We start from the raw sequence: 22246 nt of genomic DNA on the forward strand, positions 1-22246 counted from the left end.
CTCCCCTTGAAGAAGAAATTGTGGAGCTTTGCTCCTTCCACTTATACCTCACACATTAAGCAGTACTTTGGTTCTCAGCTCCAGTAATGACTTACTGCAATTTGTCTTAATTTGATCTGTTATAATCTCAAAAGTCTATGGAACTTCTGGATAAGGGTTACATGTTAACATTATCAAAATACTGTGAGACTTTTGTTTTGTGGAAGTTGGGTGATACTTGAGTATCAAGTAAAAAGGAATTTCCTTTTTCTGAAAATTATACATGAACAATTAGTTTATAGCCATTTTGTAATTTAAAAACTGGGTGTATAGTTAAAGATGGAAAGAAAAATTCTGCACTACTCACATTTAAGGCAATTTTCAGCAAGAGAACTTGATTACTGAGGACTGTATAGGATATGCTGCCAGTTTTGCAGAATAAGAATTTTAAAAAAAAAAGAATGCCCATCTTCCCCCAAGAAGTGGAAAACCAAGTACAGAAATTGTGATTCCTTGTAAATGTTGTACTTTCAGATAAGTTTTAGAAAAGATCTTTCACATTCAGATTCTCCTTTTAAACTTTACCAGAAATGTAGTTTTTACCATTTCTGAAGACTCTGAGGGACAGAGTAATTTTAGACTGTAGTACATGTGGCTGTTAGTTGCGACGGTGGAGTCTCTGTAACCTTGAGACAACCACCTGTCTTGTCTTTGAAGTCTTTGTTTTCAACTTGAGCACCAGAGAAAGAGTCAGAAGCCGTTTTCTGAGGTTTCCAAGGCTGTTTATTTTTCCTTATGTAAGGAATTTCTTCCCTGACCAGCTGAGATCTGTTCAGCAGGTCCGTTTGAGGCACACTGCCTGCCCTCTGGGCAGGTCTTATCTTTTATACTATAAACTACATAAATGATGTTTACAATTACTTTCCAATACATGGCACCTACATTGCACTGTCCAGCTTTCTCCCAAACCAATCCAAAAGTGCCATCCTCACCCAGAAGATGGAGAAAGAAAGACATACCACGCCCAAATTCCTCCATCTTGTCTCCAGACCCTTATTATAAACAATTTTAAAAACTCACTTTTCTTTCTTCTAGCAATCTAATTTATGCTCTACTTTTTTGTGACTTGTAATACTTCATATAAGGATGGTAATTTTTCTCAGGGACTGAAATCAAACCCACAGGGGTCTTGGGCATTGTGCCAAGGCTTCTGAGCCCCCTGCCCAGGTTTCGAAGCATCCAGAGAAGCCAGGGGAATTTCCTGGATTCCCACAGTACAGAGGATGAGATGTCTCTGGTATCAATTGTTCATAAATTAGTTTGATTTGCTCTTTGACTCTGCAACATGAGGAGAGCAATCAGTTTATTTCTGGGTATGCGTATCCTCTCCAGGTATTGCAAATGACATGAGTGGAATCACCTTGATCCCCATTTCGATGAATTTAGGCCAGCCATGTAAAGTGGATGCACAGGCTCCCTGCCACCCTCCTGGGAACCAAGCACAAGAAGTGCAGCTGCCAGCAGCCGGCAAACCGAAGAGAACAGGCTCCTTGGCACTGTTCTACAGGAAGGTGAGTATCCTTACTCACAAGTGGTGCTGTACTGGTGCCAATGGCCGTGCTGGAGCCAACTTCCCTGTGCAGCTCCCATTACCTTCAGTCTTCATGTGCTTTTCCCTTGGCAAATGCAGTTCTTATATACCTTGAAGAAGGGAAGAGATGTTGAGTGTTGCAGGGAGTCCAGTTTTCCCCTTTCTACCCATGAGATTTCTTTTTTCTTTTTAATTAGGAGCTTCTATAAATAAATATCAAAGACATACTTACTTCAGATTTTACTTCTCTTGGCTGTTTTGATTGCCTGCACATTTGCAAGAATTAGAGACATCTGACATGAGATGATTTTTCTGGGGCTCACTCATTCAGAGCTGCACTGCTGTGGATCCAGCATGTGAACATGCTCCTTTGCCACTTTTAAGTCTGCCCAGCAGTGCTGATCTTGCTGGCTGGGGGCTCAGAAAGCAGTGGTAAATAACACAGTAGCTAAAGGTTTCTAGAAAGAATGAGTTTGAAATAATGCAGGATTTAAAGATTAAGTTAAGAACTGGATGTGCTTCAGAGAAACTTCAGATGGCTTACTTCTAGTTGCTTTCATTTTCAGTGTGAATTTTGTGAGGGGTCTTCAGAGGAAGCAGGGTAACTTGGTCTAGATGACTACAAAGAATATATCCATAAATTAGTCTCTCTCAAAAATATTAAAGATATTTTTTTTGCTGCACTTTTCTTACTAGGTAAGTTATTTTCAGAGATTTTCCCCTTTGAGGGTATCTGTATAGATACAGTAGAACATGAACAATCTTTAAGGTGCATCTTAATACAAAAAATAATTTCTGGAAACACTTGTAAGCCACATCCTTTGTCTGAACTACTCGTTCTTTAATTTTGCCAGTGACAGGTGGTTTCTCTGAGAAAGGATTAAGAATTGATCAGCCTGCCAGTTAGGAATGTTTCATTTTGGAAGGTTTACTCTCAGCTGGGGAGTACTTCAGATGTAGCCTTCTTGGACTAACCATGTCATAGGCAACATAGTTCCTCTTAGTTATGAAGAACTAAAACATTGACTTATATTTGTCTTTAAATTTTAACCTTCCATTTACAATGGTCATTATACTACAATTATAGTTTTCCCCTATTTTCCTTTCTTGCCTCTGTTTAGTAGAGCAGGTGAAAATGACACTACCTCTTCCTGCTTTCCAGCATTAAGAAAGTGCCTAATTAGTTATCAAGGGATATGGTATAGATGCTACAGGCATAATGGTTTTAGGTGGATTTTCTGTAAGTGTTAGAGATTCAACAGCTGAAGAGTGGACAGCTTAGTCTTTGAATTCCAGAATGGTTTTGGTTGGAAAAGACCTAAAAGATCAAGTCATTCCACCCACTGCCATGGCCAGGGACACTTTCCACTAGACCAAACCCCATTCAGTCTCGCCTTGAACACTCCCAGGGATCCAGGGGTGGCCACAGCTTCTCTGGGCAACCTGTGCCAGGGCCTGCCCACCCTCACAGGGAAGAGTTACCTCCCAACATCCCATATAATTCTGCCCTCTGGCAGTGGGAAGCCATTGGCACTTGTTCCAAGTCCCTCTCCAGCTCTCCTGGAGCTCCTCTAGGCATTGAAAGGGGCTCTAAGGCCTTTCTGGAGCCTTCTCTTCTCCAGGCTGAAGAACCTCCACCTTCCTAGACCTCTCTCATGGGAGAGGTGTCCCCTCTAATAATCTTTGTGGCCCTTGTAGAATAGCTCTGCTTTGAGGTCTTTTACTTCTGCAGGCTGGGATCAGCTTGTTTGGCTTCTCTTGTCACTGTGTGTTTTCCTTCCAGGTGTATCATCTGGCAAGTGTGCGCTTGCGTGACCTGTGCTTAAAACTGGATGTTTCCAATGACTTGCGCAGGAAGATATGGACGTGTTTTGAATTCACTTTGGTTCATTGTGCTGATCTTATGAAAGACAGGCATTTGGACCAGCTCCTCCTCTGTGCTTTTTATATCATGGCAAAGGTAACATGTAGTTTTAAGAAATTAATGGAATTTTATGTTCAGTTCAAAACATCAGGTGTGTTCAACGTTTAGTGTTTGGCTGATTCATTCATGTCATATTATTGAAGGGAAGGGGAAGGGCCTTCCAAGAAGTGGATAAAATTCCAGTACGTTTTTTTCCTAGTTTTGCATATCTTAGCTCGCTGGCTTGTTGATGGAAATTCTTGATGGAGTTTTTTTTCTCTTCTTGAGTGCATTCACATTGAGCACTGGTTGACACAGGCAAAGCACTGTGTGGTTTTATTGCCCTGTATTTGTTTTCTGTCCCATTTGTCATCTTGACAATCTATGTAATCTGAACTAAAAATTCCATTACAATTACAGAATTAGGGAGGTATATATTTGCAGAAGCAAATTTATGTAAGATGGTTTCTATTCCCAAAAATCTCTTTAGCTTTTGATAATTCAGGCTGACGAATTGAGGTAGTTGCCTTAATGTCTTATTCTATTTGCCAGCTTTAATTTAAGATGGTGTCAAATTGGGTTATGGAGCTGGACTATTGGTTTGACTCAAATTTGAACTGATGGTTACAGTGTCCATCAAGCCTAATTCAGGCACAAAATTCAGGAGGCTGGATTACCTTTTCTTGTGGAGGGAAACTGATGTTTAAATTGTGATTACCTGTGCTCTTAACTGCAGTATGGGTTAGGCTCATCTGATGTCAATACTGATAGCAAAGCCATTGAATAGTCAGTACTGTGTATTTTATCATGTAATGTGTCAGTTGTTTTGGGGTTTTTTATAGTACAGGCTTTTGAATGCTGTCTCCAGTGCAATGTGAGACCTGACAGCTTAGACAGAGACGTTGATACATTGTCTCCTGGCTTCTACTGCAAGAACTGTTGTTTGTCTCCTCTTAAAATTACAAACGTACGGCTGAAAAGCAAAGCTCTTTAACAAATGAGCTATTTTGAAATAAAAAAGCAAGATGAAATTGCATGTTGTGTACATACCTGCCTAATGTCTTGTTCAGAATTTCTCCACTTTCTGCTTAGAAAAGTTAAGGGATCCAGTTTCCAAATTCACAAAACACATTTTTGACTTTATAATATTTCCTTTCTTTAAGTGTAACTGGAAGAAAAGTCTGGAAAGGAGTAATGCCTAAGCATCATAAGCAACAAAAAGTTTTAGTAGCTAAGAAACAAGTAATTCCAAGAAAAATCTTTGTTGTTTCATGCTCTCATAACCTGAGATTAATTTTTAAATTCTGTATTTATTGTAATGTTCCTCAAAAAGCTACATAGTGGACCTGAGCTGCCTGGCCTTCATGCTTGTACTCGGTCTTCAACAGCCTTTTCTGTTCCAGGTAACCAAAGAGGAAAGAACTTTTCAGGACATAATGAAAAGTTACAGAAATCAGCCACAAGCAAACAGCCATGTAAGTCAATAGCATTGCCTTTACTTTCTGTAAAGCTCAGAGGTGGCTTTTGAAGTCTTTGCACTCACAGAAGAAGTCAAGTCCTTGCAGTGTAATACCTGTTCCTGTTCAGCTGGATTTCATCTAGTCTCCTGACTTCCTTGTTTTCCTTGACAAGAGTTTTTCCTGGTGTCTTGTAGGTTTATAGGAGTGTCTTGTTGAGAAATACTTCTGATGATGTCACATTGGACAAAAATGCAAACCTAGATACGGAGATGACAGAAGGTGAGTAAGCAAAGGAATCTGCTCTTTTCAATAACATACTTGGGGCTTTAAAAGAACTGAACTGTCAAGTAATAAGAAGTGGAGCGAGTTTTACAACTTTTTAAGTATATGAAAGAAAAAGGACTGTTGTTGAAAAAGAAACCATCTTATAAGTAGCTCCTGTGTATTAGATATGGAAAATACACTTCCTAGTTGGAAAGAATGTTTAATTTCATTTACTTAAATTTGATTGCTCAGGGTGGAAGTATTTTCTTAGTATGTCAATGATACTGTAGCTCTTCTTGGATGGCAACACTGATTGCAAAGAAGAATGAAGATAACCTGGAATATTATGGTGGTTTTTTTTTAATATCACCTATTCTGAAGACTGAAGTAGGGAGAACTTGTTTCAGAGAATAAAAATGCTAACTCTCCAGGACCACCATTTTCTTGTATTCAGGTTTCTTTTAAATATTTTTTAAATAAATTCTTTTAAATAATGCTTTCCTTGCTCTGGGTTAGAGAAGAAAATGGATAAGAATAGTATTTGAGAAAAGCATGAGAACTGTGCCATGTCTGTTTTGAGTGACATGTCAGGAAAGTGAGAGATCACATGCCCATGTATGAACCCATGAGCAGATCTGTAGCCAGGACACACATGGAATTTAGTTTGTTCTTTGTGACAAATTCCCTCTGGGTGGGATTCATCTGCTTTAATGAGTATTACAGCCATTTTTAAAGGCCTTTTGAGGATTTTATCAGGGTCATGGAAAGTGCAGATCTCATCTAAGTCCTGTCTGACACCTCCACAGTTACTGGATGACTTGGAGTATCTGAAGTGACACTGGGCTCTGGTATTTTGTCAGACAAATATACTTGGTTACAAAGTTCTTCAGTGGCTTTTCCTACCAGACTTTCTTCAGTTTATGGACTCATGTCTCCTTTACACAGATTTAACTCCTGCTCTTTTGACACCAGTTCACAGGAGCTGTTCTTGTGTTGTGAGAGAAGGAAGGCAGATAGACAAAGGAGTCACTTATGGGTGTCAGCTGGAGCTTTGGATGTTTGTCTCAGTGCACTGATTGCCAGAGACTTTATTGTGTGTTGCTCTGTTTTAGTTGGCAGACAGCAGAATGGAGGAGGCATAGAAGTTTGTATTCAGTAGCACTTCAGCTTAATTAGAGGAGAGCAAACATTAACAGAAATACCGCTGTGTGGCTGCAGTTTTTCCCACTTAACAGAACATGCCTGAATGAATAGTGTCATGACTTCCTTGATGCAGATCTGACTTCAGCACCAAATTTTTCTTTGCTAGCTGATCACAAGAGACTTTCAGAGAAGCCAAAAGCTGGGAGCTGTCAGACTGCTTAAAACTTAGTTTTAAGAGTAAGTAATGGCTTTGTACCACTCCCCAAAATAAGCATGGAAGAAGGCGTCAGTTGTGCTGTAGTTTCTTGCTACAGCTATTTCCAAGTTTGGAATAAAGGTTGATTCTGGCTTTTTTAGCCATAACCCACAAGCCTGTTCACAGCAATTGGTAGTCCTCCTGATGTTCATAACCATCTGCAGCACACTATGTTCCTGGCTCAAGCATATTTCTTGAATTCCTCTTATTGACTGGTCAATTTATAAACAAGTTGTTGACAGCTGGACATCGTAAGTTCAACTCTGAAGTGCCTGGTTTGCCAATGCTGTAGTTTTGAAATCTGAAGCTCTCTTATTGCTAGACTCATCTGTGAAAGCTGACAGCTCCTCAGGACGATCTGCAGCAGAGAACTCAAGTGAATCAGAAATAGAGGAGAGAGGAGATCTTATTAAATTTTACAACGCAGTGTATGTAGGAAGAGTAAAGTCATTTGCACTGAAGTACGATATCACAAACCAGGATCATGTGGTAAGTAAAGTATTTTGGAATTAATACTCACAGTCGTTTTTTCTGGTGGTTAAACTTATGTCAATAACTTGGTCTTGTCACCTGGTGTGGGTCAAGTCAGACAGTTGGAGGTAATTGAGCACTTGCTTTAACAGCCTTTCAAGAGGACAAACACAGATGCTGCTCAGTTTGCAAACCCAGTTCCAGCTTCTTTATATTGGTGCAATATTGCTTAAATGCCTGTGGACTGTCTGTGTAAGGCAGTTGCTTCACTGTCACAAGATAAAATATTCTAAAGAAGACCTGCAAGTGCATTAATCTTCTCTTGTGAGAAGTTCCTGCTCTTGGGATGCTCTGAGCTGCTGTGCAGATGTGTCCTCTCTTGCAGATGGAAGCCCCTCCGCTGTCGCCATTCCCCAGCATCCGGCAGCAGCCGGTGTCCCCGCGGCGCATCTCCCAGCAGCACTCGGTGTACGTGTCACCTCACAAGAATGGCGCCTGCCTCACACCCCGAACTGCTCTGCTCTACAAATTCAATGGCAGCCCTTCCAAGGTAGAGAGAAAAACAAGGCTGAGTGGTCAGTTTGAGAAAGGGTTAGATGTTGTTATTGAGGCAGGCGCAACATACGATTAGACATGCTACATTTCAGAAGGCTAATATCCCGTCTATTATAGCAACCTTCTACAAAGCTTACACTTTTGTTCATTGGATACAATAGATCAATGTAACTTTCATTGCTGTAAAAACCATCTCTACCTCTGTTTTTCATGAGACTTTTCTAAAACTACTTTTCCCAGCTACAGGTTTTCTTTCCCACTTACCTCCTTCTTCTCTTCTTGGTTTCCAGGCCAATGACTTTTATAAGATTCCTTTCAGAAATAACCCTTATTCATTAACCCTTTCTGGTTCACAGGCCAGCTGTAAGCCTCTCCACAGTTAATTAGTCTTCTAATTAGGATGTGGTCTAGTGCAGTTCTGATGTGTTGTAATGAATACTCTCTCACTTTGCACTGAAAGGTAGAATTCTGTCTGTAGACTCCATCACTCAGAGGTGTAGGATAGCCTGTTGTCCTCTGATATTTCAGACATGGAGCAAGTTTGAAATGGAATCAGAGTAACTCATTATGTTTGTCTTGATCACAGAGTTTGAAGGACATCAACAATATGATAAAACAAGGTGAACATAGGAGTAAGAAGCGAGCAATAACAATTGACAGTGACACTGAATCCCCCACGAAGCGACTCTGCCAGGAAAATGATGATGTTCTACTAAAACGCCTGCAGGACGTTGTCAGTGAAAGAGCAAATCGCTAAAAAACTTCTGTGGGATCTCTAAGTAACGGAGCTGGATACAGCTGTTGTGCTTTTTATTTCTTGGTTTTGTACATAGACTACTGCCAAGTTCCTTCAACACTGAACTTTCACCTGACTTCCACAGGACGCAAAAAGTAAGAGTTATGTAGGAAGTGCCAGTGATTTTCATTCCCAAAGAGCACACTGTGCTGTAACTTACTCTGAGCTATTTTAGCTGAAGTGTATGCTGTGAAAGCCATATTGGATGTTCTCAAGCCTCATTTAGAGCATCGTGAGTTCTGAGTGTAACTCGGCTTGTAATACCGGTTTTATTGTTGTAATAAGAGTGATAATGAAATGAGTGAAATCAGTGCAGTTTCCTTTTGGTATTTGGAGAAGAAACTTGCAAAGTGCCTTATTTGGAAAGAATAATGAATTTTATGCATTATTTTACTGTGGAGTAACCGGAGGGAGAAGAAATTAGTTATTTAGCTTCAGGAAGAGCTGAGCAGTTTTGAACTGTCAGAACTTCTGTTACAGTGTAGGTTGTATCTGACAGCTTTTGCAGTAACAAAGGCAAATACAAATAGTGGTGACTTAGGTTGGACTCTGGTAGAGCACTGAGATACAGTTCTGTGAGCCTGAATTCCCTCTCTTGAGCCAGTAGTGCTCTACTTTGGAAGCCACAGAGCAGCCTGCCCTAGGTGCTGTTCATAGGGGTGGCAGCTCACCCATGAGGAAATACAGTTACAGCTGAAATCAGCAGCTGGGTCTTGGCTATCTCAAAGCTGTTCAAATGCACAGATTCATTTAACATTTCTTTTATTTTTTCCTGAAGACCTTTAGCCTCTTGTGTAGTATCTACACTGAATGTAAGCCCATCATGTAAGGAGGTATGTATGTGTGAGAGTTTATAGCTGTTGAAGGCTTGGATTCACTGGAAAAGTATGAATTCCAGCATCCAATTCTCATGACTGAGTTTTTAACACTGAGGATTTGGTAGGGTCTATTTTACCAAAATGGAGAAAAGTCAGGGTTTACTCATTACTGTAAGTCAGTAGTTTGATCTTATTTTATAATCGTATTTAAGGTTAGAGCCATAGAGAAACTTCTCATCACTGTAATTTTCAGTTTCTGTGTAACTGAACTGGAAAAAATACCCCAACAAATAACAACTTATTTGAGGGGCTCTGTTCCTTTCATTGGCTGAGTGGGTTAGTATATGCTGTGAGATTCACAGCTCTAGGGGAGGACACTGCCGTGATTTTGAGCAGCCTCAGCTAATGAATGTAGCCAGTGATGAAGGAGAAATTGATTAGTAAGTGCAGGTGTGCAGGGAAGATACTCAGCAAGGAATAGAAAGTTTACAAACTTGGTTTTGAGTCATTAATTACTTGAATATTTGATTTTTTTTTTTTTACTTTCAAGAAAAGGTGCTTGCCCATGGAGAGCTGCAGTATGAGGAAATGACCATGCAGTGGAGTAGGTTTCATGTAGATATTTAATTTCCTTTAATTTTATTCAAGTTTCAATGTTTGTCCAGATTTTGAGATAAAAAGTGGAGGATTGCAGCCTTTCTGAATAGGAAATGTATGGTTAAGCATGACAGCATCAGTCTTTCCACAGTATTTTATGATGAGAGTTTAGTTGACATGGTTTTAATTCAATATTGTGTGCAAATCTGGCGTCTCTGCTCCCCACACTGTCACTGCCTTCTCTGACAGTAGACAACTGATGGAGCCAAAATCCTTATTAACTGTTGGTAGGTTGGTAGTGTTTCTTCCTTAGGAAAATGAATGTACTGCAACTGGATGCAGTTCAGAATTCTTCACCTTTTCAGATGATCTAAAAACTATTTCAGGTTTGTTGAACGGCTAAAACAATAGCTTACATGGAAATTTTCTAACGGTTTCAAAGTGCCTTCACATTTAAATCTGTATTTTATAATAAACAGCTAAAAAATATTTTAACCTGTGTTGCTGTATTTCCTGTTGTTTTGCTGTATTTCCCGTTGTTTTGCTGTGCTAGTTCATTAAACAATGCTTTCTGTGGCTTTTCTCTTTTGGTCCCTGGTGGTATTTACCAGGATCAGAGAGTGCTAACATGTAGCAGTCTCTCAGAAAAGCTCACATTTAGCCAGCAGAGAAAAACCGGAGGCCTTGCTTGACGAGTTCCACAAGAGTCTTTATTTCATGCGAAGGGTGGTCAGCAGGATTCTCTCAGAACAAAGGGCAGATACTTATATTTATAGGTTCAGGGAGGATTCAAACTACAACCAATAAAAGTTTATACAAAGAACAGCATCCAATCTAAGTGAGAAGTTTTAAGGTAAACTGACCAATTACACAGTCTAATTTCTAACCAATGATCTTCCAAAGTGTTAGGAGAGTGACCAAATTCTTAAGGAATTTGGCTCAACCTTGGTATATAGGATACCTTATCTATTATAGCAAGTTCCAGGGGCCGGGGGAAGATGGCTTTGGAGGAATTGTATTATCCACAATTCCTCTCTCTGTATTTACTAAAAAGACGCTTTTTGCAACTTTTTTGAAGCATTGAGCAAAGCATGTAAACATAACTAACAACAACTACAATCAAAATCCACAAAATTCCCTTGACCAAAGATGCAGCCCATCCCGTCAGTTCCCATCAACCAAAAAGGTCCTGGAACCAGTTGGGGGTGGTTTCCTTTTTCACGTCCTTCACGAGTTCGTGCAGCTTCTGGATGTTGGCATGGATGGATGTGGAGTGGGATGGGAGATTGAAGCAGCACATCCCTTCAAAGTCCTGGCAGCCATGTCCATGGGAAAGCAGCAGGAAGTCGATTGCAGCATGGTTCTGCAGAGAAGCATGTCTTGTGGTTTCTTCATCCTTCAAGAGATCACTCAGGGCATCAGATGTAGCGTTGGCTTGCCTACTAGGTCAGGCCCAGAAATGATTGATTTCGCCAATGGCTTTAGCTGCTGCTACCCAGGGTAGAAACAGGGAGACAGCAACTCTTTTGAGTTTCTTCCAATTGTACAATTTGGGGTCACAACTTTCCTCATATTCAGTGTAGGATCTTTTTTCGCGTTTTGATTCACTATCTTTTCTCCAATTGTGCAACAGAGTGATGTTTGGGGTGAGGGTAGAAAGCCTGTCGAGGCTACAGGGTCCTCCCTGAAGGCGGGAGGGAATTCTGGCCCAAACTCGATCACCACAGATAAGAAGCATTCCTCTGGGCAAAGTTTTGGAGTGGAGAGAGGATTCTGAAAGTGTGTGAGCAGTGTAATTGCACCAATCCAGGGAATTGTAAGATTTGTTGATGGGTGAGATATCTTTTCGGTATGTGTTTTTTGTCAAATCTAAATCGGCAAAATTTTGTTTTGGATATCTAAAGTAAAATTTGACACAAATTTTGCCCTGGAGGACCCCAGCAAATCCAATTCTTGGGGCTCCTCCAGTGCATTTGGCAGCATTTTTGTCCACACATCCCAATTGTCCACTGGATTGGGTCTCTTACCTGTGGTGTGAAGGAGTTCTGAGTTATAAACGGGCCAATCATCTGCTACCAAAGGAATTCCTACTAAACAGGTGGAAAGTGGGTTATCAAGGTTGCCCATGGATAAACACAGATTATCTTGTTTTAGCATCTTTGCTAAAGTCACCCAGACATTTTGCTTGGGCTGTGGGGCGATCCAGCTGCAGGCATGCGGTGCAGTGAGAACCATCCAGGCAGCAGTGAGGGCAACACCAATGGAGATGCTTTTCATCTTTGGACAAGGGTGTGGCTTCTGATACGAACACAAGCAAAATTTGTTAACTTTAAGTTGGGAGAGGAGGAATAGGGTTCCTTCGCCCCTATCTCCCCCCATTTTTTTGACTTAACTCTAAGGATAGGGGAGCAGGTGTAGGATTAGGGGTTTGCTAAGGGTTATAAGGAGGGAGCAATGGGGTTTTCAGCAGGGTTAACAACATCTAAACATCTGTTGCCAGGTTAAGTCTGGCCTACGATTTGACTGAAACAGCAGAAGGCTGTTTAGCTTTTTGTTTTGTCTGCTGTCATATGACAGGACGATCTATTTTTTGTTGTGTGGGAGCTCTGCGACGTCTCCTTCTCCAGGCTAAGCTGGTCTGGTTTTGAGGAGGTTTGGTGTTTGACTCAGGAGAACTTTTGTTGGTATTTTTTGGTGTGATTTTTGCAGTACCTAGGTATGGTTTTACATTTTTCCCTGAGAACCACCTGGGGCCCGGAGGCAGGGACACACATGCGTATCCCCGTCCCCAGGTGATTAATTGAAAAGGTCCAGAAACTTGGTGTGTTTCTGGGTGTTTTACCAACACTGGTGGTTTTTCTGTGAGCTTAGCTTGGGTTGAGTTTGCAAAGTGTCGGAGGATAGGAGGATCAGGCTCCAACGCTGAGCAACTGAGGAAATTGATGACATAGAGAGCTTTGCAGAGTCTTTCAACCAGAGACAAAATTTCTGTGTCTCTGTGCTGCTGGTTGAGGACTCTTTTGAGAGTTTGGTGGGTTATTGTCCTGTGGGGTTTTCTGGAATGCCCCTAAGTGTGTTCAATTCTGCATTCATTGAGGAACCTTTTTAGTTCTTCAGATTTGTAAGTGGGCCCATTATCAGTTTTCATCTTTTTTGGAACTCCCAGAGTAGCAAATGCAAGGAGGAAATTCTTGATAACGAGTGGCCTTTTCCCCTGCATGAGCTGATGCAAAAATTGCTCCAGAAAATGTGTCAACAGACACATGCACATATTTTGACTTCCCAAAGGATGGGAAATGGGTAAGATCAGTCTGCCACAGTTGGCAGCTGTTCAGTCCTCTGGGATTGACTCCTGTACCCATAGAGGGTATCTGGTAATTCTGGCAGTTTGGGCATGTTGCCACAATAGCTTTTACCTGATCTTTTGAGAGTTTGAACATCCTGATGAGAGCAGGTACATTTTGGTGAAAGAATGCATGCAACAGCTTTGCCTGAGCAAAGATGTCAGGAACATTTGCAGATTGTGCTGGTATGGCCAGTGCATCTGCTTTCCGGTTTCCTTCTGTGAGATCAGTGTGTGATCTTACATGCATAACATGGTAAGGTTGCTTTCTGCTAGAAATCAGTTGAGTCAATTCAAAAATCAATTAGTGTAATTTGGGATTGGAAACTTCCTTGATGAAAGCGTGTTCTGCCCTCATGGTTATACCTGCAACATAGGCAGAATCTGTGACCAGATTAAAGGGTCCATCTTTGAATTTCTCAAAGGCTCTGGCAACAGCTGCTAGCTCGGCGATTTGTGGGGACCCGTCCACTATCTGGACATCAGATTCCCATTTCTGGGTTTTGGGGTCTTTCCAAGTCATCACGGATTTGTGAGAGGAGCCTGAGCTGTCTGTGAAAACTGTCAAAGCTTTGAGGGGTGCTCTGCTTTGGACTAACTTTGGGACTAAATGAAAAACTGCATTTCGATTGAAAAGTTTATGTTTTGGTGAATGGATGGAAATTTGACCTGTGTAAATATCTAGGGCAAACTGGAGACTTCCATTGGTTTGGAGCAAGTGCTGCAGTGGTGAGTGGCAAGTAAATGCAGGTGAACTCACACCCCACAAGGGAGCGAAGGCGAGTTCTGGCTTTTCTGATCAGTTGTGCCATGATTTCTTGAAAACGGGTAATTGTCTTTGTGGGCTGGTTGCTTGTGAAAACCCATTCAAGGATTAACAGAGGGTCTGGGAGTTGAGAGTCCCATTGAAAAATCAGTCCATGGAAACAAGGGGCCTTTCCTAGGATGACAAACTGGAAAGGCAGGCTGGGCTTGTAGCGATGGGCTTGACGAGAAGACAGGGCATCCTGGACCTTGGTGATGGCTTCTCTGGCTTCAGGGGTGATGGTGCGGGGAGAGTCCAGGTCCTCATTGCCACGGAGGAGGTTGAACAGGGGACCAAGGTCTTCAGTTGTGATTCCCAGCAGGGGGCGTATCCAGTTGATGGATACGCACAAGCTGTGTAGGTCTCTCAGGGTTTTTGGGTCATCTTGAATGGAGAGCTGCTGGGGAAAGATGGCTCTTTCACGGGTCTGGAGTCCAAGGTATTTCCACGGGCTGGTGTACTGTACTTTGTCGTCTTGAATTTCAAATCCTGCTTTTTGGATGGTTTCAATGGTGGAGGTGACTGCTTTGTCCAGGTACTTCTTGTCTGATGCACAAATCAGGATGTTGTCCATGTAGTGGTATATGACTGCATCTGGGAATTCTTCTCGGACAGGGGAGAGGACGTGAGCCACGTACCATTGGCATATGGTGGGGGAATTTTTGAGACCTTGAGGGAGGAAAAGCCAGTGGTACCTTTTAAGAGGAGCTTCTCTGTTAAGAGAGGGGACAGAGAAGGCGAAACGCGGTGCATCTTGAGGGTGCAGTGGAATGCTGAAGAAACAGTCCTTGGTGTCAATGACAACAAGAGTTCGATGTTGAGGCAGCATCGATGGTGAGGGCAGGCCAGGCTGAAGGGGATCCACTTCCTCCAGGATATTACTTATCTTGCGAAGGTCATGCAGAAGTCTCTACTTGTTGGTCCCAGGTTTTCGCAGAACGAAGACTGGAGAGTTCCAAGGGCTTGTGGTCTCGGTGATGTGGCTTTTGGCAAATTGTTCTTCTACCAGGGTGTGCAGCGCACGTAATTTGATCTTAGAAAGGGACCATTGTTCTGTCCAAACAGGCTGATCACTTTTCCAGGTGAGGGGTGGAGTTTCAGGACACGCGTATTCAACAATGGTCCCAACTGAAAATCCCGGCAATGAACTCTGAGGGAGACCCCCTATTGGGATAGGGCATCCCTGCCCCATAGGGTGATGGGGGCCTGTTGTGGGTTGGCGAGGTTTAGAAATTTTTTCCCATTATTATGTTAAGCTAGCCGGGATGGCTCTCCTATTAGCCGTTAAGAGCTGGAGACAAAGGACTGCTGAAGCAATGATGGCCCATTAGGGAAAGGTGGAGTCCTGCTTTTGTTTTCGGCAAGTAAGAGGACACTGGGGGTAGGAGAACACACACAGCTCGCCGGCCGAACTCGAGGAGAGAGGTTCCTTTTTTTTCTCCTGTTGGGATCAGGCTTCTTGGATTTGGACTGCTAAAGCTTCCTGCTTCCTCTGAACAACTGGGAACTGGGATGCCCACGGTGAGCGGAATTTCCTTCCTCACCCTTTTCTTCCACCTGGGGTGGTGAGGCTACCTCGCCCCCTCCCCTGCCCCTGCAGCAGCCACGACTGAGAAGCCGCCCGCCCTGGTCCATCGGAGAGCCATCGGTGACTGAAAAAAAAGGGACTGGGACTGAATTCCGTTCTGTTCTGTCACTGTTTTTTTTTTTTTCTTTCGTATAGCTGATGCTGTTTTTGTTTGTCTTATAAATATTTCAGTAAAGAACTGTTATTCCCAACCTATACCTTTTTTGTGCCTGCGAGTTCCTGAATTTCCTTTTCCTGGCAATACTGTCCCTTTAAACCAGGACAGATCTTGGCGCCCAACGTGGGGCGCGAGGTTAAGGAATAACAGTTCTTCAGTTGCCTGAGATTGTTTTTTTTTTGTGTGTGCTAGCAACATGTGGTCCAGTTTAATCTGGTTTGGGCTGCACGTGTTTATACATGTATATCTCCCATTTGCAAACCCTTACATAAGCATGGGCCCTGTAACTAAGGCTACTGTAACTGTTATCGAACTTGCTTTATGGGTTGATAAGGTGAGGAATTCATGGATTTTTAACTTCCTTTGGACGGCGGGTACATGGATTCAGGGATACCACACACTAAATGCATGTTTTTGGGATTACTTTAATAATGGCACCTACTGTGAGGGAATAACACCAGGGGAAATTTTCTCCCAACCCCTCACCCAAATTTTTGGGTCTACCCCACCAGTTTTTGAAGGGTTCAGATTTCCTCTGAATGCTAATGATATCGTACAGTGGCTGGTGTTACTGATAGGCTTGTCCTATTTAACATTAAGAGATAACGGGGGATTGAGCTGGATAACAACTCTGATACCTACTCCAGAGACTAGGGATGCGGCCACAGAGACTGACCCTGCCCCAGAGACTAGGGATGCGGCCACAGAGACTGACCCTGCCCCAGAGACTAGGGATGCTGCCACAGAACCTGACCCTGCCCCAAAGATTAGGGATGCTGCCCCAGAGCCTGACCCTGCCCCACAGCCCACCTCAGAAAGAAACCACCCGGAGTGGGTGGGGCTTCTAGTGAAGCAGATGAGTGAGATGGGCCAGATGATGAAGGAGTACCTCTCCCCAGCTGGTGAGAAGCCCTGCCATAAAGGGGGAGAATCCAGTGATGCTGTAGTGGAACCCATAGGTGTTACATCTGCCCAGGGTCCAGCTGAATTGCAAGGGCACTCACAGCCAGCAGCAGTCGCCCCTGTAGAAACTAGGAAGTCTAAAATGAAAGCAAGGCACCTAGACAAAGAGGACCAGAGAGGAGGGCCCTCACAACCAGCAGGGGAGCCAGAGGTTGAAATCATCACTGAGTCCCTGTCTTATGAAAATCTCCGCAATCTGCGGAAAGATATTGCACGACGGGGCCGGGAGGCTTTGACAACTTGGTTACTTCGGGTCTGGGACCTCATGGGTACAGGTGTGCACTTGGATGGTACAGAGGCAAGGAATTTGGGATCCTTGTCCCAGGACTCAGGTGTGGACCAAATATTCGTAAGGGAGCCAGGCCCACTTCCCCTCTGGGAGCGGCTTTTAATGAGTGTAAGAGAGAGGTTTGTCAACAAAGAAAGAATGCAGGAGTACCATAATAGAACGCATTGGAAAACCGTTGAGGAAGGGATTCAACAACTGAGAGAGGTGGCGGTACTGGAGGTACTCTTTGGGAGGGATGGACAGCATGACAATGACCCTGACAAGGTCAGGTGCACAGGTCACATGCTGTGGAACCTGGCAAACCGAGGGCCATCTCAATACACCACCTTCATTGCAATGATTAATGCTGATGAGCACCGAGAAACAGTGAGCTCTGTTGCTAACAAGCTTAGGGATTTTCACAGTATGATGAATGGCGTAGTGCAGGCCCAGGTTTCTTCCGTGGTCCAGGAGATGAGGGGGATGAGGGAGGAGATCAGGGAGGTGAGGGGGATGAGAGGTGACATAAGTGAGATGAGGGAGGAGATCAGGAAGATGAAGGCAGCACCAGTGCGAGCCGCATACCCCAAGGAGACCTTGTTCTAGGGTGAACTACCTATGATACTGTATATGTAACTGCATGTATGTATGTAATTTAAAGGTTCTAATTTAATGTAGTATGTTAGCATGGAAAAAAATTTGGGGTGGATAATGTTGTGGGTTGGCGAGGTTTAGAAATTTTTTCCCATTATTATGTTAAGCTAGCCGGGATGGCTCTCCTATTAGCCGTTAAGAGCTGGAGACAAAGGACTGCTGAAGCAATGATGGCCCATTAGGGAAAGGTGGAGTCCTGCTTTTGTTTTCGGCAAGTAAGAGGACACTGGGGGTAGGAGAACACACACAGCTCGCCGGCCGAACTCGAGGAGAGAGGTTCCTTTTTTTTCTCCTGTTGGGATCAGGCTTCTTGGATTTGGACTGCTAAAGCTTCCTGCTTCCTCTGAACAACTGGGAACTGGGACGCCCACGGTGAGCGGAATTTCCTTCCTCACCCTTTTCTTCCACCTGGGGTGGTGAGGCTACCTCGCCCCCTCCCCTGCCCCTGCAGCAGCCACGACTGAGAAGCCGCCCGCCCTGGTCCATCGGAGAGCCATCGGTGACTGAAAAAAAAGGGACTGGGACTGAATTCCGTTCTGTTCTGTCACTGTTTTTTTTTTTTTCTTTCGTATAGCTGATGCTGTTTTTGTTTGTCTTATAAATATTTCAGTAAAGAACTGTTATTCCCAACCTATACCTTTTTTGTGCCTGCGAGTTCCTGAATTTCCTTTTCCTGGCAATACTGTCCCTTTAAACCAGGACAGGGCCCTTATCACAGATGGGCGGATGGTGGCCAACTTGCCTTCAGGGCCTTCAGTGATGACATTGTGCTTGCTCTGCATGGACACAGCAACACCACCAATGCCTGAGATCATGCCTGCTACTGGTTGCAGTGGCCAATTTGCTAGCCATTCTGAGTGAGCGATGATGGTCACATCAGCACCTGTGTCCAGCATTCCTGGTCAGCTGATTCTTTCTCTCTTGCAGAAGATGTTGCATTCGAGCACGGGCTTGTTCGTTCCCATGATTTGCGTCCACAAAATTGTGGGGTTGAGTGGAATATGCTCCACATAGTTTTTTGGCAGCAGGAAAGCTTGTGCGACTGGAGTTTTCTGTGGGAGATAGAAGGGAATGTCCACACATTTAAGTTGAACAAAGATTTCTTGTCCAGGCGAAAACCTGTGATGGGCCATGGAAAGTGTCACCTAGAATCAAAATGTCCCAGGGACCATCAGCTGGTCCTCGCTTTCCTGTGGGAACACGGTAAAAGTTCTTATCTGTAAAGTTCAAAGACAAATTGTTTACCAGCTGGCGCCTGGTTCCCATCTGTAACGCTCCACATGTTGGATCTGCTTGATGTAGTCTGGAGTCCCCTGTGTCGGTGAGTTGAAGTGTCCCCCGGTTTTCACAGGAGGGTTGGGGTGGAAAGCAGCTTTTGATTTGTTGTCGAAGCGCGGGGCTGCTGCCGCACTCTTGGAAGAGTTTTTTGGTACTGTTGGTTTTTTTGTTGTTTCTGGGGTTTCTGGAAATTATTATTAGGGTTTGGGGAAGCTGATTTTTCTGGGCAGTCTTTTACAAAGTGTCCAATTTCTCCACAGTAAAAACAGTGAGCTTTTTGTTTGGAATTCACCACTGCAAAAACATCTGAGACTCCCTGCGAAATCCCTTTAGAAACTGCCAGGGCTACTGTGTTTTCGGTGGATGTGTGTTTTGTGCAGCTTTCCACCATTTGTTCAATGGTTGGGTCTGTGTCTGTGGGCAGAGCTCTTAAAATAGATTTTCATCATTCATTTGCACTGCACAGGGCAAGTTTTGTCAGCAATTCTTTTTGTGTCTCAGAACTATCAATCTGTTTTTCCAGGGCATCATTAAGTCTGTCTACAAATTTTATGAAACTCTCATCCACACCTTGTTTTATAGTAGAGAAATGCTAGGTAGGTTTTGAGTCATCAGGGGTTAGAAAAAATGAGTTTTTTGCTGCATTAGCTATTTCTTGCAGAACCTCTTCAGGGAGTGTGCCAATTTGTTTTGAAGGTTTCTCAAATTCACCTTCACCAACAAGCTGTTGAATAGTATATTTTGTCCCATTTGGAATCTTGTCATATTTATCAACTAATAGTAGTAAATGTTTTTTCCAGTGTCTTTCCCACAACATGAATTCAGCTGAAGTGAGGAGACATCTGGATAGGTTTTTCAGATCATGTGGAATTAGGGTGTGTCCCGAAAAGGTAGCATCTAAAGAATTTTTTAAAATTTGGGATGACCTGCCATGTTCTGAAGCCAATTTGGACAAATCATTAATATATTTTGGGTTGAAATTGTGCCACTCTGCTTCTTGTTGAGCCCCAGGACTTCTGCAGGTAAGCCTGCCAGTGAGGGGACAGCATCTTGGACAGCCTGAACTGAAAAATTATGCTGTTGTATTTCAGACTTGCAAACCATCCTGTCTGCTGAGGGGTGAGGGATTTCACCAATTCTTCAAATTAAAATATCACTTCCTTAATACTGCTTGAATTGGATTCAGACTTTCCATGTTTACTACAGCTCAGCTTTTCAGAGAGTCAGAGTTAAAAGGTCGTTAACACCCCTGCAAAGAATATCAAAAAGCTGCTAGTTCTTTACATATAAGCACTATGTTAATAATAGGTTGATACATCCCAAATGTTGTACAAAGATGTGGCCTCAAGAAAAATTTGTGGTTAGACTGCAATTAAACAATTCAGGGAATCAAAACTGATTTTCTCTTTCGTTTCCTGTTAGGAATTACTCTTCTTGTGTTGCTGCTTTGTGACTCATTAGGGGGTTTTTGTTGATGTTTCATTGAGGAGTGGTAGCAAATGAAACTGGGGACACAGCACAAAGCTATAAAGAAGCTGTAAGTGTGTAAGCAGTGCTGGAATCTCAGATGAAAAAAGCTGAATGTGTCTTAAGGCCAAAGACGCTGAGTAAAAAGAGATTACTCAGTTTGATTGCTTTGATTACAATAATCAAATTTTGCAATAAGCACATCACTCATCTCCCAAGTAGCACTTCTGGTGTCAGATAAACACAATGCCTGAAACTTCTTAACTTCCTTGAGTGACCAGAAGTGCACTGGAGGGCAGGTACATCAGAGGAAGGTTACATAAGTGGTTCCCAGCCCGCCTGCAGCCTGGGCTCATGCAGCCTTGACCCCATCTGTGCAAGGCTGGGCAGAGCTGATGGGACACAGGGCTCATGTGGTGCCTCATTCTGAAGGTTTGTACATCTGAACAATGGAGAACATTTGGTTTAAGGGAGCCTGCTTTGCCCTGCACGTGTACACCACAGCAGTGCTCCTGTGATCCAATGCTACCTCTCAGCTGAGGCACAAGGAACTTGGGCTACAGCAGCTTTACTGCAAGCACCTTCTCTGTCTTCACTTACATGTCATCCCTCATGGTCCCCAGCCACAGAAAAACAGCTCTGCAAGGGTTTAGTCACACAAATTTCAGCTAGTTAATCTGTAAATATGGGGCTCAAACAGCTGAGGTTGTGGAACAAACTGGTGCCAAGTCACAGGTGGCTTTGCTGTGAACTTTTCAGTTCCTTGGTAGCAAGTTTGTAGCACTGCTTCACGGAGTCACCAATGGGGAGTCAATCCCGTGGTGGATGCCCCAACCCTGCAAGTGTTTGAGACCAGATTGGATGGGGCTTTGAGCATCCTGGTCCAGATGAGAGCTCACCTGCCCATGGCAGGGACAGTTGGAATGAGATAAGGTTTTAAGACACTTCCAATTCCCTCCATGAACACCAGGAAAGTGCTACAACATGTAAAGTGAAAAAATAAAGAGCCCTTACATAGGAATAATTCCTCTTCAGCCTGAATTTGACCATGTGACTTGAGTTTGCCATTGCAGGGGGACTCACTGGCATAATTTTGAGTTGTGCACCCCATTGCTTGAGCAGAGATAACTGGGTCTCCTGTGTGTGCAGCAGCAGGCGGGGGTGGGAAGGCACTCAGGTCACTTCTATGAAACACAAACAAGTCTAAAAATAACTTTTTCCTCCTTTCCCTTTTTTCATGTGTCATGTTTGATTATGAAGGAATTTGTGGTATTCAGAACAACACCTTAGTGCAGTATTTTTTCTTTCTCTTCCTGCTACCCAAGAGTGAAGCTAGTAATCCCTGTCTTCTTGCTGTGCTGTGTGTTCATCTCATGTTACAAAATCAGCAGGTTTTTTTGATTGCATCCAAGACAGATGTCCGGTTCTTTCAGAATAATCCTCCCTTGCTGTTTTTTAGGCCACAAATGCAGTGAGCTCCCTCTTAGGTTTGTTTTTTTTTTATAAGCTCCCAGATGTATTGGGCCTGTGGATAGGATGTGTGTTCTTAAACTCCTTTCTATGCCCAAAAAGCTTCCTTAGGTAGAGCTATATAGAGGGCAGCTTCTGACTCTGCTTAGAAGTAAAGATTGGACTGGTGATCAATTATTCCTTAAAAGGCCAAGCACCAGTGACATTTGTGTGTCACTTGTGTAGGACAGAGGAAACGGAGAAGATTGCACAGTGTTTTGTATGATTGTATTCCTTAGTGGATACAGCCTGGTTTTGTCTCTTCGTGTTGTTTCCAATAATAAAGTTTCCTCTAAAACGGTGGAACTCAGCCAGTTTCGTTTCAGTGCTGATGGATCAGCGCTGAAAAAAAAGCTGAATGTGTCTTAAGGCCAAAGATGC

At 43.1% G+C, this 22246-nt stretch overlaps 1 protein-coding gene across 2 annotated transcripts in view; it reads left to right on the forward strand.

The window, feature by feature from the left end:
- RBL1 (RB transcriptional corepressor like 1) overlaps positions 1-10322 on the forward strand; it is a 28763-nt gene extending 18441 nt beyond the window's left edge. The window contains exons 16-22 of one of the 2 annotated variants that reach the window (XM_033074815.1): positions 1372-1550; positions 3354-3530; positions 4877-4948; positions 5128-5212; positions 6919-7085; positions 7453-7617; positions 8209-10322. In XM_033074815.1, coding sequence (XP_032930706.1) covers positions 1372-1550; positions 3354-3530; positions 4877-4948; positions 5128-5212; positions 6919-7085; positions 7453-7617; positions 8209-8379 — 1016 coding nt within the window. In that variant the 3' untranslated portion in view covers positions 8380-10322. The remainder of the gene's footprint in view (positions 1-1371; positions 1551-3353; positions 3531-4876; positions 4949-5127; positions 5213-6918; positions 7086-7452; positions 7618-8208) is intronic. The other variant, XM_033074816.2, reaches the window with a different exon arrangement.
- Positions 10323-22246: the final 11924 nt, after the last annotated feature.

The sequence above is a fragment of the Catharus ustulatus genome, chromosome 17 (genome assembly GCF_009819885.2).
Source record: "Catharus ustulatus isolate bCatUst1 chromosome 17, bCatUst1.pri.v2, whole genome shotgun sequence".
NCBI classification, from domain to species: Eukaryota; Metazoa; Chordata; class Aves; order Passeriformes; family Turdidae; genus Catharus; species Catharus ustulatus.